This window comes from Leptinotarsa decemlineata, unplaced genomic scaffold (assembly GCF_025532065.1).
Source record: "Leptinotarsa decemlineata unplaced genomic scaffold, Ldec_3_MD MMD2_tig00001719_RagTag_RagTag, whole genome shotgun sequence".
Taxonomy (NCBI): Eukaryota; Metazoa; Arthropoda; class Insecta; order Coleoptera; family Chrysomelidae; genus Leptinotarsa; species Leptinotarsa decemlineata.
Genome location: NW_027412569.1, coordinates 10,156,819 through 10,173,915, shown reverse-complemented (window position 1 = coordinate 10,173,915; position 17,097 = coordinate 10,156,819). Strand labels below are relative to the sequence as shown.

Sequence of the window (17,097 nt, the reverse complement as noted above, 5' to 3'; positions counted from 1 at the left end):
TGAATTGGAAAAATGCCAAAATTCTCAATATATAGTCATAAATGAAATTATTTCAGTTATGAACAAAGAATGTGAACTTTAACGGAGGTGGTCTGCAGATTTTTATGTCTGACGTTTCGTCTACGACTGCGGTACACATTATAAAAGGCGATGAGGTAATGATCGCAGTGCTCGAGTTGTTATTCTCGTTGTTACCAACGCAGAAACTACAAAGCTGGTATTCCACTCCGATTTTATATTATTATTGGTGTGCGTGGCTTGGTTTCACTCAATTGATTTGTCTGACCTTTTTTGTGTAGAATTGAGGACAGGTAGCCAGATTTCATCAATGTTCATTGCCTCTTCTTTTCTATTGAACTCATTCATGTGTGTTTGAATTTCTATTGCCTCTCCATATACTCCTGAATAGTAGTTTTTATTATCGAGTATTAATGTATCTTCAAATGAGATGATGTAAGTGTTTCCTTTGTTGAGCGCATGTTCGGCCACAGTTGATTGGTTGGTTTATCGGAGGTTTATTGGACAGTCCTCTTGTGTTTAGGTACAGTTCAAGTAAAAGATAAAGTGCCCCCTACCTTCCAGCAGTTCCCCTTTAATAACACACACAACGCGGTACTCATCGCTCCATTCTGTTGGTCACCGTAACATGACTTCAAATTTAATTTTATGACTCGGCCAAAATTTTATTATTCAGCCAATCATAAAACTCGGTTAGTAAAAATCATCCAATACGAACCGCCAATTCTTCAGTCCACGTGGACTAACTCGTTGCGGCATAATTCCTTTGTATTGGTTTTTTTGGCCTTTGACTTCGCCGACACCTTTAAGATTACTATATCAGTTACTTCGACTATACCTATATTTCTTTTCGTAGTTACGCAGCTACAAGGAATCCGGGCGTTGTTGAAGGTTCTCTGGGGTCCTGAGTTGACCTTGGACTTTGTCTGTTAGTTTTTGTTGGCTTAAATATTGGTTTCACGTCTAAGATTCTCCCAATCCGGTCATCAACATTCTCAGCATAGGGAAAAAAAGATTTTCCCCTCGACCAGCTTAGCTGGGGTTACTTTGGTGTTTTCTTTCCTGAGTCACATGGCCCGCTCAAATTCTATTCCGTTGTACCCATTCCTTTTGAAGGCATTTTTTAGGTGATTGAGTTCCTCTAGAAGACTCTCAGGTTCACAGATATTTTGTGCTCTCCTTTGTTGTGGCTGGTTTTGTTTTTCATTTCAGGTTTCCAAAAGCTTGATTTATTCCAACAGCAAAACTACATACTCGTCAGGAAATACCAGATTATACAGCACTAGTTAGGTTACGTCAGGTTAAGTCCAAAGTTAGTGGGTCTATTTGACCCTCCACCGCAACCCGCAAGGGTTTATTGTGGCTCACACCTATTCACACTCGACCAAATAAACCCAGCTTCTTAACGGGGCCGATTAGTTTGTATGGTGAATGGTCTTACAGGTCAACTCTAAAAACCTGATTCGGTCCCCAGTGGGGCAGGCACAAACACTTTGCCTTTCGACAGTCCTAGTCTCTGCATATGATTATTCAAATGACAGTGACCTGTGAGAAGGCCTGTTAGACATCGTAGTTCATCCCTATTGTAGTCCAACAACTGTTTGGAATCTGAAAGATTCTGCCAGAAGTCCATTAATCTTCTTGCTATCCAGGTGTTCAATTTTTGTTTGGCAAAGCCTAAAGCGATGCCATTGACAGGTTTTGGTCCCATGAAGCTGATTGCAGCACCCTCCTTTGCAAGGGAGTCAGCAGCCTCATTGTACTTCTTTCGGTTTTTCGCTTACAACTAAATAATGTGTCTACTTTACATTAAATCTTGTATATACAGGACAAAATTCACCAAAGAAATTACTTCATGTGTTCTTGACACGAAAAGACAAGACACGAAATTACCGCTTGAAATACAGTCGCATATGTTCCTAGGCAGGTTGATATCTCTGTCCTGGGTCTGCGACTGAAAAACTCCTGCAAGGTGTTTTTGATCCATCTGTGAACCAACAACTATCATACGGCAGTAGTAGACCATGATGAATTCTTAAGCCCACTTGACTTTAGCCCAGATGCTTTAATAATCCGAATGTTAAATTTGTCAGCTACGCAGATAATTGCCTCAAGAAGGAATGTTCTAATTTCTGTTTTCATGTGGTCATGGATCATACAGAGGTTATTTGAATATTTGATGACTCACAAAACTGAAGTTTTGTATAAATATCATATATGTCGTTCAAACAATATAAATATTTCTGTCTCCGCTTCCTTATGTTTCTGATTTGAATGGTATGAAAACAGTATTTAGCAGAACAATTAAAATCGTAGTTGTTTTTAAGGACTTCTTAAAAAAGTTCTTTGTTGATTCGGCTTTTCAAAACTGACATTCAGTGAGAGCTCATTCCTGCTTTTCTCTCGTTATAAATATCCACGTATGGTGCAAAAAATAGATGCTTTTGTTGAAATTGTAGCGTATCTGTTTATTTTCGCAGCAGAACAGAACTGACACCCCTCACGGCCACCTTTGTGGGAATCGATTCTGAATCCTTTTTTATGTGGAATTTTACGTTATTCTTGAAATACGGCTATTGTGGTTCTTGTAACCTCTAGAGTTTGGCGTGTCGAAAACCTTTTATTCTTGATGTTTCGTGAGACTTTGCCGTGTTTGTCTACTTTTTTCTTTAGATCGATAAAAGACAGATAAATAGGAATTATCAGGTGGTTGGGAACACTTGTATTTCGCTGTAAAACATACACCTTGGGGAGGCATACGTTTCTTTTTGGATTCCTTATTTGGTTTACAATATTTAACTGTAGCGTGATGAGTCCATCCTTCACAAAACTTCTTGGACTTTTTTCCGTGTGGGGTGATTCAAGGGATAAAGAAACTATAACCATAACACTCGGTGTTTTTTCCTTTACCGACGCCCCAATTTCTCTTTCACAGAACATTGTCCTTCGAGCACTATAACGACTTGCCCAATCAGAAACACCCTGGCCCACTTTCAGGAGGGTAAATGTTTCTTGTTTGTCAAATAAATTATATTAAGGTGACACATAATTCAATTCTTGACAGTGACAAGGAGCTACTTTTACTCGAATGTTTATTTATACAGTTTTCAAATGGTTTTTACCTGAATCTTTAAATATACAAATTGTCTGAATGCAAAGTAAGAACCCGGTTCGATGAAATGTCTTATAATTATCGAGTGGTATATGTTGCAGCGCTTTTAAGTTGATTACTGAAAAAATCAATTTTCTGTTTGATGAACGTGAATTGCCTCTTTGAATCCGGGGAAGACCAAAATAAGAGTGATCCTCAATTGGAACCTCAGTTCGTTACTCCGTGGAGACCGAAGAGAAGGGTGAGGAAAAGGAGGAAGCTTGTGTTTTCGATACCGAAGGAAAGGAACCTTTTTTTGTTGGATTTTTCGATATTACGAATTTTTGATGTGTAGAAACAGTAGATTTTCTAATTATTGGGTGAAATGTATCATTTGGGCATAGGGTTTTGCGAAAATCTTCTAATTCGGTGAGTTGTGAGGAAAATTTGGAGAATACATTTATTTTCATGAATTTTTTAATGAATTTTCGTTACAGTCCAAAGAAATATATAAAAGCGAAAAGTTTTGCACTAAAATAATGGGAAACAATTTGGTGATATTGTTGACCTCTTGAATATACAACAATTTTGAGAAAATATGATAATATTGAATATAGTATCATAAATATCTCAATTTTTCCAGAAATGAAAATAATGAAAAAGTGGACATATATCAATTGTAGATTGCTTGGAATTCAAAAAGCAACACATCAGCGTTTCCTTTGGAAACGGTTTAGATTGAATAAAGTTTTCAGGAATTCTTCAAAACATAACGTTTATATTCGTTAATAAAAAATTTTCGACATCGAAATCTATTTTTAGGGTCATCGATTCTGTTCTATTAAGACTTATTTACTCTTCAAAGGTTTAAATTTTTTCAAAATAATCCAATAATCATTTTCAAAACGAATAAGTATCATTTTTCACATCTGAATCAGAAGCTACAAGTTTCTATAGCAGATTTCCACAAATAACACATTATTCCATCATGGAAATTGAAATTGGGAAATCTTCCCAGGTAAATTTTTATTGTAACATAAATGTTGGCAAAATTTGTGAAATGGCAAAACATGTTTTCTCAATGTTACTAGTATTTTGTGTAATGTTGAATGCAATATCTTTTTTGGTGATTATTATTATCAATAGACTTTAGAATTGGAATTTGAGTGTTGCCAAAATTTTTAGTATCTTCGATTTCTTACTAGTACCAGCGAAAAATAATGATCATTTACCTCATTTTCACAGTATAGACTATCGAAATTTATTGCAATTTTTTCAATATCGTATTTTTTGTTACAGAGAGGACCCTATGAAGTGAAATTTGGACAAATATCGCCACCTACGAAAAATTTGAGGGTAAGAATCATAAAATACAATATAAAGTAATATTATAAAGAAAAATCAATTTGATTTTCTGTATGCTTGAATGTGATAGATACATTCAAAAATTTCTTAACTGATTTAAAAAATGATATGACCTATTGAAGTCGACTACAAAAATAGAGATTACTACGAATACTTCAATAATGTACCCCGAGCAACCAAAAATTTGCTTATAGATAGATATCATTCAGTATTGAAGAAACAGTTTACAAAACAGCAACACGTGTTTCGCTATATAATAGCTTCCTCAGAAGTGTTGAGACTCGCCTACATCAATAAACATTTCATGCACAATAATCAGTAAAGAAGCAGATTTATGTTATTTTTTTTATCGAATGTGATACCCAAACTGGGAAGAAATATTTAGGACGGTAAGAAATTATATCTATTTATTTTGATCTGAGTCATGTATAAGTGACATATACAAAGAAAAAAAACAACTACAGCATTAAAATTGGATGCTTGGAATTCTACGAAGTCGACGAAGGCCGTCTTTGCCTGGTCTTGTTTGGTTCAGGTTCTGCCGTTGAAAAGTGCTTGAAAAGATAGTATCTGTATCTGTAGAACAGGAAGGGGGAGTGTAGGCCCAGAGCACTTGGCCACATGTGACCCATTGTACATCCTCCCGAGGAGTTGTCCTCCTAGGTCATCGTCCATTTTGTCCTTTCCAGGAAGGTGAACAGGTCACTAGGAGACATCTCCTTTATATCAGCAGGTGTAGGCCAAGTGCCACTGGGTCCAAAATCCTTAGTCCAGCCGCTTCCTTGGCTAAAAAGTCGGCAATGCGATTACCTTAACTCCTGTCGTGCCCTTTAACCCGCCTCAAGATAATGTTATTATCTACCGAGGCTTTGGCTGAACCTTGGTGGCACTCTAGTACTAGCCCTGAGGTAACACGTTGTCTGTTCAAGCCTAAGGGCTTGTCTCCTGTCACTGCAGATTGTTATGTTTTTGCCAGAAATTCCTTTCCTGGTTATTTCTTTTGTGGCGATTGAGATACCAGCCAGTTCTGTTCGAACCACGCTGGTATTTTTTCCCATTTATCACTCAATCCTTAGGCTTATTGATCTGGAGTACACTCCACATCCTGAGCCTTCTTTGGTTTTTGAGCCGTCTGTATACCGTGTGACACAGACTTATGGTACAACCCCTTTTTCTCCTTTATTTCTCTGGCGATATTTCTAAAACTTGAAACATTGAATATGCTCACTAGACGGCACTTTCTGAAATATTTGTAAAACAAATTCAACTTTCGGCTTTTCCGGAAATGATAACAACTTTTGATTTTTAAATAGGACATCCTATATATTATCACAAGAACGGTTAGGGAAAATTATGAGGATTCCAACGATACCAGGTTTGATGGTGTTATCTCTAATGACTATGAAGATATCGCCATTTATTTTATCCATAAGCTCAATGAGTGTGAGAGAGACAGTTGGATGGACCCTACAGAAAAAGTTTCTTTGTCTTACTGGGACGGAGTATGGGGAGTATGGTGGTTGAGGTAGAACTTTGACGCTCAATTCGTTCAATTTTCGGACGATTGTGAAAAGTGCAGACATGCGTTGTCGTGGATCAGGATCGAACCTCTTCTGTTGACCACCACATAGTAACCAAGTTCTTTTTTTTTGGTGGTTTGGCGGTTGCGAAAAAGCAAAGAGCATACCTGGAAACTTAACAATTTCTGTCGATTGTTGATATTGTGTGGCTCCTTCTTTTCGAGCTTTCTGACTTTTTTTTCCTGACAATTTTAATTGGTAGAGAAAAATTGACCAAAAATCGCTGAACGATATGGTATAGTAAAAGGCTAAAAAGAGGCAAAAAATAAGATTTAGAAAAAATTAACAGCATAAAAAACACATGACATTAAAACGGGCAAAGCTTTCGAAACAACCTCATACTTTTATTTTCGTCTTACAGATTCTTACCGTATTTTCCAATCTGGATCAAGCGGGAGAAACACTACTGAAGGCAGCCGAAAAGTTGGGTTTCGAAATCACCAGTTGTTCATCAGACGTTACGGCTTTGGACGAGTATCAGGCAAAGTCACATGATCTGGTTTTGATCGACACTAGATCTAGCAAAGGGCTGGACCACGATACATTATGTCGGTGAGTTATTTCTTTAGATTTTTAGATATTATCAGAACATTTGATGAAGTTTGGGAATTAATCAAATACACTTTCGATAACATTATTGGATTTGAAAATGTTGGCTGGATTTGTGGGTAGAGTAAGTGAATGTAATTTAAAATAATATTGTAGATTATTACGATTCTAGTGACCTCATTATGACCCGCTATATGCGGTTTTATTGCCTTTATAAAGGAATTATATTGTGATATTACAATATTATCTGATGTCAATATAATATCACAATCGTTCGACGGTTGCTATCTATATAGAATATGTTGTTTAGCGGATAATTCATAACCGCAATTATCACGTTATCATTTTATCTGAGACTATGACTTGTTACGATTATAGTGATGAACACCTGGAGGCATCAAATTGGTATATTTCATAAAATGATTTCTTACATTGTTGAGCTCTATTCTTAATATAATAATGATAATAATATTTATTTTTAACAATAGACACATTCCCAGTAATATTTTCAAAGGTTCTGTGATACGTTCATTTTGTATTGTAGAAGGAAAAAATGAAATGATTTTGGTCCCAAATAGTTGTAGGATTTTTGATCCTCATATCTAGTGGTTGAAAGAATCTCCCTATCCTGAAATTTCGTACGCAATATGACTGTCAGCTGAATTAAGTTATTTTTGAGTCGTCTGAACTTTAATGACATGGAATTATATGCCCCAATGTTCTTTACAGTCTAGAGAATATATTTGAAAGACTTCCCTATTTCTCAATCTGTAATCGCAAATATCGTAGTTAATGAAAAAACTCGTGAATGAAAATCAACACATAATCTGACTCCGATTTTGTTTTTCGACACAAATTTCGAACTGTTGATTAGATAACTTATCAAATGGAAGTTGAGTTTAGAAAAAGCAATAATGATTTCAATATCTAGCGGACTATCCTTAATAAAATGTTGAAATAGCAAATCGTTTGCTGATAATTATTCACAAATTGACATGTGTATAAACAAACTGACAATTATGGCCTTATTGGAGTCTAATTACTTGAATCGATGACTGTGCTAATTCTACAAGCAATTAAATCAGTCATAAAATTTATGTTGACATGAATAATAAAAGTTGAACACAGAGGTTTAGTTTTTGACTTGTTTCCTAAAATATCTACTTTAACGTTCGAAATAAAATTTTTATTTAAGGCAGTAGTGAAAGTTTTTTAAAATTATTGTGCTAAATGTACGTGGACTGTTTAAAAATGTCCAAATTTCGCAGAACTGGTGACGAGTCACACAACAAATAGTTGACATAACACTCCAAAAAGGAAGGCAAACCGCGAACACGTGTTTCTGGCTATTGGCCTCATCAGTGCGGTGCAGCCAAGTGTAAAGATGGGCAACACTTGTTTGCCGAACTTTCGGCAAACAAGTGTGACTTATGATAGTCAACAGTACTCAAGAACTCATCCTTTCTCCGTAATGCACAATGATTAGTCGCGATCCTTTGTTTGCAGGCATATTAGGCGTACACATTCTCGAACCATCAGTCCACCCTTTCGTTTCGTGAGTGTCATACCAAGTTTCATCCAAAAATAAAATTTGCCGTTGTTCTTGTCTAGATTCAGTTATTTGTTCTAAGTATTTGTTGCGCAATTCCACAATTCTCCTGCTCTCCATAACTGCTTGATGTTTGTTTATTATTTCAAATCTAAATCCTAGTTTCTTTATCCAATCCTGAAGAGTTTTGTCGTAACTGTGTCGTGAGTGTCATACCAAGTTTCATCCAAATAGAAAATTTGCCGTTGTTCTTGTCTATATTTAGTTATTTGTTCTAAGTATTTGTTACGCCATTCCAATATTCTTCTGCTTTCCTTTTGTTAGACGTTTGCTTATTATTTCAAATGTAAATCCTAGTTTTTCTTTATCCAATTCTGAAAAGTTTTGTCACAGCAGCTCAGGTTATGGCCGGAAGTAATCAATTTCTTCCCTATGATTTCAGTTGTAGGAATCTCATTGCTTTTGTAACAGTCGTATATTGTTTTTTCAATGATTTCATTGGATGAACATCTAATGGTTTTGGTAATCTGTATCACATCGCGCTTGCGTTCATAAGGTTTGTTTTTGACTATTTTACGTACAGTTGAGGAAGGAATTTCGGTCAAATCTGATGTTGCTTGTAATAGTTTGTTTTCTTCGAAACCAAACTTGAGATGAAGATCCTTTTATACATTGAAACCTACTCTCTCTGTTTCAATGTTCAAATGCATCCCAATCTTATTCACTGGTATCTCTTTTTTGCATTGCTCACCATCGCTATTAGAATCACTACACAAGCTGCGTTGTTATCACACCCGTTATTACTATTAGTACTTGTCCAAGGACGCCACATTTCAAACAGATAACAAAAATTTCAAGTAATTATAACTGCGCCAATATCGAATTTCAACACTCAAATCGCGATCAGTCCTGAACTGAACAAGACGGCGATAACCATCCTCGCATTCCCCGATTTCAATTCGTCACCATAACATGACTTCAAATTTAATTTTATGTCTCTTCAGCCAATTATAAAACTCGGTTAATAAAAATTATCCAGTAGGAACCGCCAATTCTACAGTGCACGTGGACTATTTCGCAGCTGATTAATTTCTATGTATTGGTTTTTTTGGCCTTTGAGAGTGCCACCAACTTTAAATGTTCACAATATCGTTTACTTCGACTATACTTCTCTTTTAATTTTTTTTTGCTTCCTTCCCAAAAATCATTCTTTCCCGAAAATATACCACTATAACTTGAACAATAATGAAATGAAACTCTACATTCCTCATCTCTCGAGTGAAATCGTTACTTGCGTGTACTGCTCTGTATTACAGATGTATATCTATTCGAGCAGTATAATTTAAGTGAGTGCATGGAACGAATGTCAAGTAACGTAACGTATATGTACATGTTCTCTAAATTACATTCCGAACTCTTCGAAATCCACTTCCTCGAGTCAAGTCGATGTCAATATCGAAAATTGCTTGTACGTTTACGAATGCCGATGGAATTTGTATTGTGTTTGCTATTTTTTGAAGAAAGTGGACCGTGGCTCCGTTTCATCTCTGACAAACTTTTACTTTTCTGGTCACTTGTAATGTGCTAGACAATCATTCTCTTAAAGGAGTTATTTTATGATTCGATCTAGATTGACTTTTCAAAAAACAAACTGTTGAAAATCGAACAGAATGTGATTTTTTTGAAGTGATAACTCCTTGTGGGAGGATAAACCGCTTGTTAACTCAGCTCATAAAGGCGCCAGTATGGCTGGCTTCTTTTTCTTCCCACTCTAACCCTTAGCGCTAGCCGTATTCCGGCATGACTCAGTGTTCAGTGTGCGATAGACTGCAGACAAAGCCAGGAAGCAACTCCTTGAACACATACTCCGGGCATAGTAAAAATCAACCAGTAAGTCTACTCTCACTAATTTCTCTCATAAATTCACAAAGTTCTCGGTGACCTTGAAACGAAGTGCGCTTATATAAAATCGAAATTCAAGGATATTATTATAGAAGATTTTGTGGTAAGTTACATACAAAAACTAAAACCAATAATAACAACGGCGAATAAACTAAACACAATATCACTTTCCGACCGTTTATTATAACTAATCCGATGTCCGTGGTACCGTTGAATCCTTCGATACTACAGCACTGAACGCATTGGATGAGAATCTCATCCTAAGAGCGGTTGAAGGTCCCCGGCAACTCGGGCGGATCACGTGGTTACAGAGCATACTGATTGTATTATTCCACTCTGCTCCGGGGTGGGAGTCGGAATAATGATTAATATTCCGGAGAGGTGCATATGACATGCTCCTGGTTCAGGTGAAAACACCTTACCTCTTATTTATCATGTAGACCTTGTAGGTACGTGTGACAGATACCCGACGGAAAAATAACAATTAACCCAGCTAATGCCGCGCAGAAAGTTGAAGTAAAACCATCAGGCACCTGTGCAACGTCTTCGATTTGGAATACTCGTTGCAAGTTATTTCCCACCATGAAAAGCAGAAATTAATTTGGTCCATACGAGCAACCGGTAGACCTGTTTCGTGGTACTTGCCCCATCATCAGTACCGGACATGGTCTCTTCAGAACCAACTGAACCGTCTCTAATTTAATTTCAATATAGGCGTCACCGGCAGACAGCTGTTTCAGCCTGTTGAGCATCATCAGTACCGGGCAGGCGGTCCTCAACTGAAGACAAAATGTGAAAAACCAAGAACAATACTTGATGAAAATAACTGCGTAAGAGCAAGCGAGACATAAGTGCAACCACTTTTGGTGTGACACTCAAGTTAGCTTATGTCAGCGTTCTAGAAACATGTGGATTTGTTTTCCAATGACAATACAGGAAAGCTTCCCAAATTTTTGCTGATGCAGTTGTCAGTTGATTGGCTTAACCACCAATCAGAGTGAAAAAACCACAAACTAATAGTATCTCAGTATCTTGGTTCTGCAGAAGGGGGCTGCAGAAACCGGATCAATGATTTTCATCAATCATAGTACCAAAGTCACAAAAACAAGGAAATGAAAAAACATCGATTGGAAATTATGATGATCACAATGGGAAGGTACAATATTACAGTTTAGACAATATTTCGACAAATTCTGCAATTTTCAACAACGAAACCGTACTATAGGCATTCTGGAACTCTTTGTGGAATATGTTCTATAAATGTCAACTAGATCTTCAATATCATTGCACCTCTATACCAAGCATCGAAAAATATAAGACATATTTGCGCAGTTATTCATAACAACTATAATGATAGTAATAATAATAATTTATTCTCCTCTTATTTTACATTTTTGTACATACATATGACACAGTGCAGACGATAAGCGGGGAAGGGGAATAAATGGGCAAACCTACAGAAGATCAAGTCTGTGCGTAGGGGATTAGACGGGGAGGTTCAATTGAATCTGAAGTTGATAATGATAATATAACATAGTACATATAAAGAATATAAAATATCTAAATATCCAAATAAACAATACCTAAGTCTATGGTTGATAAAAGTAATATATATAATAATATAACATTAATTATTTGAAGAAATATAAGATAATGATAACATAACATAACGTAGTACATACAAGGAATATAAAAATATATAATATAAACAATAAGTATATAGTTGATAAAATAATATATATGGCATAAAATTGATTACTTATAATTTGAAAATTCAAATAAGCCCAACCATTTTATCTAAATATATGAAAAATAGTCAACGGTTAAAACGTATGAATTTATAAATGAATATAATGTGGACAGATGAGCAATAAGGGGTTTCTATAAATTATTTTCTACAATTCTATGGATTTCATTTCTTGGAGTGTTTTTAAAAAAGTTTTTCAGTTCTCTTTTGAATGAGATCTTTGGCGATATTTGCTTCAGTTTTTGTGGAAGGGAATTGAAACATTTCGATCCAAGATACAGGTACGCCCGCTGCTTGATATTCTTTTCAGGTTTGATGAGGAAAAAATTATTTGCGTTTCTATACCTATTGTTGTGGTGGTGTTCTATCGCTAGGAGCTCATATTTTCTAGAGTGTTGATAAATGGTAACCTTTAGGAAATACAGTTGACGTATATCTAACATTTTGAAAAATTTTAAAAGTTCTTCTGTTGGGTATCTTTTGGGTTTTCGGTAGATGGTTTTCAATATATATTTTTGGGTAATTTCGAGTGCTGATATATGAGTTCTCAAAGCTGCACCCCATGCTATAATACTGTAGGTTGAATGGCTTTCTATTAGTGTGGAGTATATTATCCGCATTCGTTCGTGTTATAAATGGAGGTAAGAATCCTCATTTTATATAATATAGTTCTTAATTTTTTTATCACGAAGTTTATATGAACATCCCATTTCAGGTTGTTATCAATATATACTACAAGATATTTGATGTTTGTAACCGAGGATATAGTGATTGTCTGTTCATTATTTTTCGCTATGATCAATGTATTGTAGTTAGGTAGGTATTTTGTGTAGGAAGTAAAAGGTATATAGTGAATCTTTTTCACATTTATCGTTAAGAGTCTGCTATCGAACCATTCTATAATTTTAGGAAAGTCATTTTCTGCAATTGATTTTAAATTTTGCCAGGTATCGGTATATTATATTATATATACTTTGTATATTTCTACTAAAGAACATCAAAAGAGGACCTAGGTTAGATCCCTGAAGAACATTAGATATATCTAACTAAATGGTTTCTACGTAATAGATAGAATTACATGAGCTGACAGGCAGTAATCAAGAAACCAAGCTGATGAGCTTATTGAGCAAAACACCGTGATAAATTTTATCAAAGTTCGTATATATTACATCAACTAGACAATTGTTATTTATTGCCTAGGATATGGTCATAGATCCTTGTGTTTTGAGTAAATTCAATGATCCATAATTACACCTTTCTGCATTTGTTAGGTATTATCTCAAAGTTCGAGAGTAGGGTGAACATGATTCCATCAAGGACTCCATTAACCAAAATGATAATTTTAATATAGTGGTCTAGTTAGACGTACGGAAAGTAGAGTGGAAATTGTTGATGACAATTCAACAATCCTTCTCAATCTGAGTTTCAAATGAAATTATGGATATGTAGGTATGTTACATGTTATGTTTGGTTACATCATGTGGAAAGGTTCAACATACATACGCAGGCCCATGGAACTAATTTCGTTTATTTGATGAAAACAATAAAAAGAGAAAAAACAAAAGGCCATGTCACAAAAATAGGAAATGGAAAGTATATAAAAGATACTGCTCAAAATCGAAGAACTTTTAAATTGGAAACAGCACATTAGTTCAAGCACTCAAAAGATGAAAGACCCTGTATACCGTAGTTGAATTTATTCATAGAAGGTATAGCACGATATCTCTGAAAAATATTATCTTTGGTAGTTACAATGCCATGAATCTTCCCATTGTTATGATATGGAACTATCATCTGTTATTTTAAGCGACAGATAGGAATTTACATTATGACGAGTACGCGGATTGGAGAAGTGAGGAGAAGTTATGCTGTCGTAACGAAAGTTGTTTCAGCTGAGTAGTAGTAAATTCCAAACTTCGTTATATTTGCGGTTGGTGCAGTAAAATAATATATGGTAAAATGGATTAACAGGGTCTCTCACTCAAAATCAAACTCTGCTTTACTTTGCCAAGCTTTCGCTTCTTATGGGAAGCTTCTTCAGGGCAATGAAAATGAGTGAAAAACAATAAACTGAAGATATAAATTAACGTAAAAGTGAACATGTATACCATTTTCTTGTCGCTAAGATTTGAATCTTTTTTTTTCTGTAAAAGTATGGAAGTATCATTGACTATTACAACATAGTTTGCAGGGTTCGTTCGAAATTTTCCCCTTTTGTTTTTCTGCCTTGATTCCAGTCCATTCTGCTCTTTTTATTTTTTTTTCAGTTTCGCATCTAATGTAAAGTACTGCTACCGGACTGAGTCATGACCGGTGGGAGAAATCGCATCTGCGTAAAGTTTGGGTCAGTGTATGACAAAGAAAGTATTAGAAAAAAAGGAATAGAAAATTTTGTTTGCAATTTTACATAGTACAAATTAGGGGGTGAACAAAAAATGGATATTAAAATGCCATTCAGGTTCTTGTAGATATATAAAAGCCAAGCTCACCAGCCATGACTATATCCGGCAGCTGTACCTCTTTATGTGATTTTTTTATTCTTCGCAAGTGTAATGTTTACTGACCCATATATCTCGAATGTTGTACACAGAACCTTCATTTCTGGTATATCTGTAGGGCCACAGGTGACCCATTGTACATCCTCCCGAGGAGTTGTCCTCATAGGTCATCGTTCTTCCTGTCCTTTTCAGGAAGATGGACAAGTCACTAGGTGACATCTCCTTTATATTGGCAGGTGTAGGCCAAGACTCGCCGAACACACACTCTCCTTGGCAACCTGAGGTGTCTCACGGTGGCCTCCGCGAAGTTTTTGGTAAGTGCAGCGACATTCCTGTTGTTGCGCGGCTTCTTCAACCTTCTTGGGGTTCCCTCCATGGAGGTGCACAAGTGAGGGAGCTTTCCTGCAGGGGTAGCCGGTTCCTTGCCTTAATTCAAGGCGGAGCTCTTGGCGCCCGTCGCAGGAAGTGCCTTTGGTGTTGGAGGTGAAGTGGGGGAGGAGGAGGACGCACTTATAGTTGCTGCCACTCCTGCATCCTTCGCTCTCTTCCTCCTATTGGCATTGGCGCCACAAAACCGCTCACGCCTTGGCGTTTGTATTACATCACGAGGTGATCTGCTATGTCCAGCCTCATTCCAAGCGGTAGATTGGGGTGGACATTTCTGATCATCCCCAGCCACCGCCTTAGATTGAGGTGAGTACTTCTGTCCAGCCTCGGGATTGGTTTTTGTTTTCGTTGTTTCTGTTGGTTTCATTCGTGTGTATTCCCACGAGTAGCAAGGGAAGAGTTGTTCACCTCTGGCAGAGCCCTGTATTACCAGAGGTAGGCTGATTACAATGGGGTTTCGCCCAGTCCCCAAGGGGATCGTTCGTAACCGCATATCACCCTGCGGCCATTCAGCTGTCACTTACACCTTTGCTTGGGTAGGCTGGTCCACGGTGGCATGTTATGCAAAGGCTTTTGGGAAGTTTCAGTTCCCTTCATCCTACTTATTTCTGTCACTGACCAGGAGTCCGGCGACTCCGTCCGTAAGGCCACATTGGCTTCCCGCACAGGGCATCCAGTACCCTGGCCGCCACCTGGGTGGATAGGGTAACGGTTCCATACATGAACTTCGTTATTTTCTTCCCCAACTTCAACACCACATATTCTCATTGTTATGTTTTCTTGTTTAAATTTAATTAACTCAAAAGTTTGTTTTACGAATTTAGAAAGACCTTGTAGTTAATTCGGATAATGCTTTTCAGTTCATAAAATTCTGTAAACTAATTTCAACTGAATGCATATAATCCAGTAGGAACATATTACAGAAAAGTTATGAAATAAAGCTTCAAAACGTCAGGAGCGGTTTGTTAGTAATTACTAACAAACATGGGATTAATTAATTTCGTAAAACGGCACGACTAAAGAGCGGAAGAGAGCATATTATGTTCATGGGTGGAGTTATTCGACATCAACCGAGAACTAGTTTCAATGGATGGCTTTTCAGAAACATTCAAACTTTTGTAAGTGGTCTTTCTGTGAACTATAATCATATTTCTGTGAAGAAGCTATGAAGCAGCTGTTGAAGCAGTTGAAGAAGATATTAGAACTATTTGGAGGATCACAATGTTTTGAAAATGACCACGGATAAACTCTTCTTGTAACATTGATGGCAACTTTGAACAAATATTTCAAATGAGAGCGGTGCTACTTCAGTTTCAGTTTTATTTCAAAATTTAAAACCTTTCAAAGGTCGATGAAAAACTGATTTTCCTCCACAAAAAACGACTTTGTTGAATACTTTCAATGTTATGTTGTAGCCTAGACACGTAATTTTCTCGTCGTGGATTTCTACTAATTCGTTATTTCATAATTGGCAACATTGACTTTCAATTTTGAAGGTATAGTCCGTGAATTGGTATCAAAACTTTCTGTGGAATCTGAATCTGTAGTTGTATATGCGATGGCATTCAAAATATAACTCATTTGAGTCATGTGTAACAGAGTATCAAGTATAACAGAAAATTTTGTCGAGAAATATCTTCTTCTGAAATATATTGAATAAAACACACATACCATTCAGCAGTGGGGTTTGTATGTAATATTGAATACAGGATATATATTTACCTTTTAATCAGATATATACAGAGTTATTCATACTCTTTCTTGCCTAAGGCATGGTATGTGGTAAATGGGTAATGTTCCTCAATTTGGGTTATTACAGCAAATGCAAGTTTGAACAAAATGAAGTTGAGTTTAATTCATGAGTTTTTTAAATTCACTTCGAAAAGTATTCAAATTGATGTTTCAAATGTTGGGTTTTAATTTTCAAAGGGATTTGTTTCAAATTCACATATTGGGAACAGCGCCTATATCAAGTTAAAATAATTTATATGTACCTAGATATTCTACTTTAAAAAAGGAAAATTATCTTTATAGATTAACAATTAAGGCAAAATATAACCACCTCCTCAAGCCACATAAACAACAGTTGTTTTGTTATTTATTCATATAGAGGAAGATAGGTTAGGTGCACAAAATGTCATATGTCACAAAATGTCTCGGAACTCGGAACATAAGTAAACAGAACAGCACGCCTCTGAAATATGTCATCTTTGTTTGTCCCATACAGGTAACAGATTCATTGTCCTTTATTAGCTATAACCGAAGTTGCCAAATGGTGAAATAGAAACGAATCCCTTTGAATGTTGAATGCATTATTTCATTCCCCTTTTTTAAGTATTTAAATAATTTTTTAAAGAAAAAGGTTGAAATGATAAGTTTAAAATGCGTTGTTTGAGAGCTCTTTTATGAAA

The 17,097-nt window shown here is 36.2% G+C and overlaps 1 protein-coding gene across 7 annotated transcripts in view; it reads left to right on the top strand.

Annotated features, from left to right (window-relative positions):
* Pde8 (Phosphodiesterase 8) overlaps positions 1-17,097 on the top strand; it is a 219,236-nt gene that overhangs the window by 141,307 nt on the left and 60,832 nt on the right. For 6 of the 7 annotated variants that reach the window (XM_074176480.1, XM_023167837.2, XM_074176482.1 and 3 more), the window contains 2 exons: positions 4,409-4,465; positions 6,416-6,606. In XM_074176480.1, coding sequence (XP_074032581.1) covers positions 4,409-4,465; positions 6,416-6,606 — 248 coding nt within the window. Of the gene's footprint in view, positions 1-3,051; positions 3,177-3,231; positions 3,411-4,408; positions 4,466-6,415; positions 6,607-17,097 lie in introns of those variants that run through there. The other variant, XM_023167858.2, reaches the window with a different exon arrangement.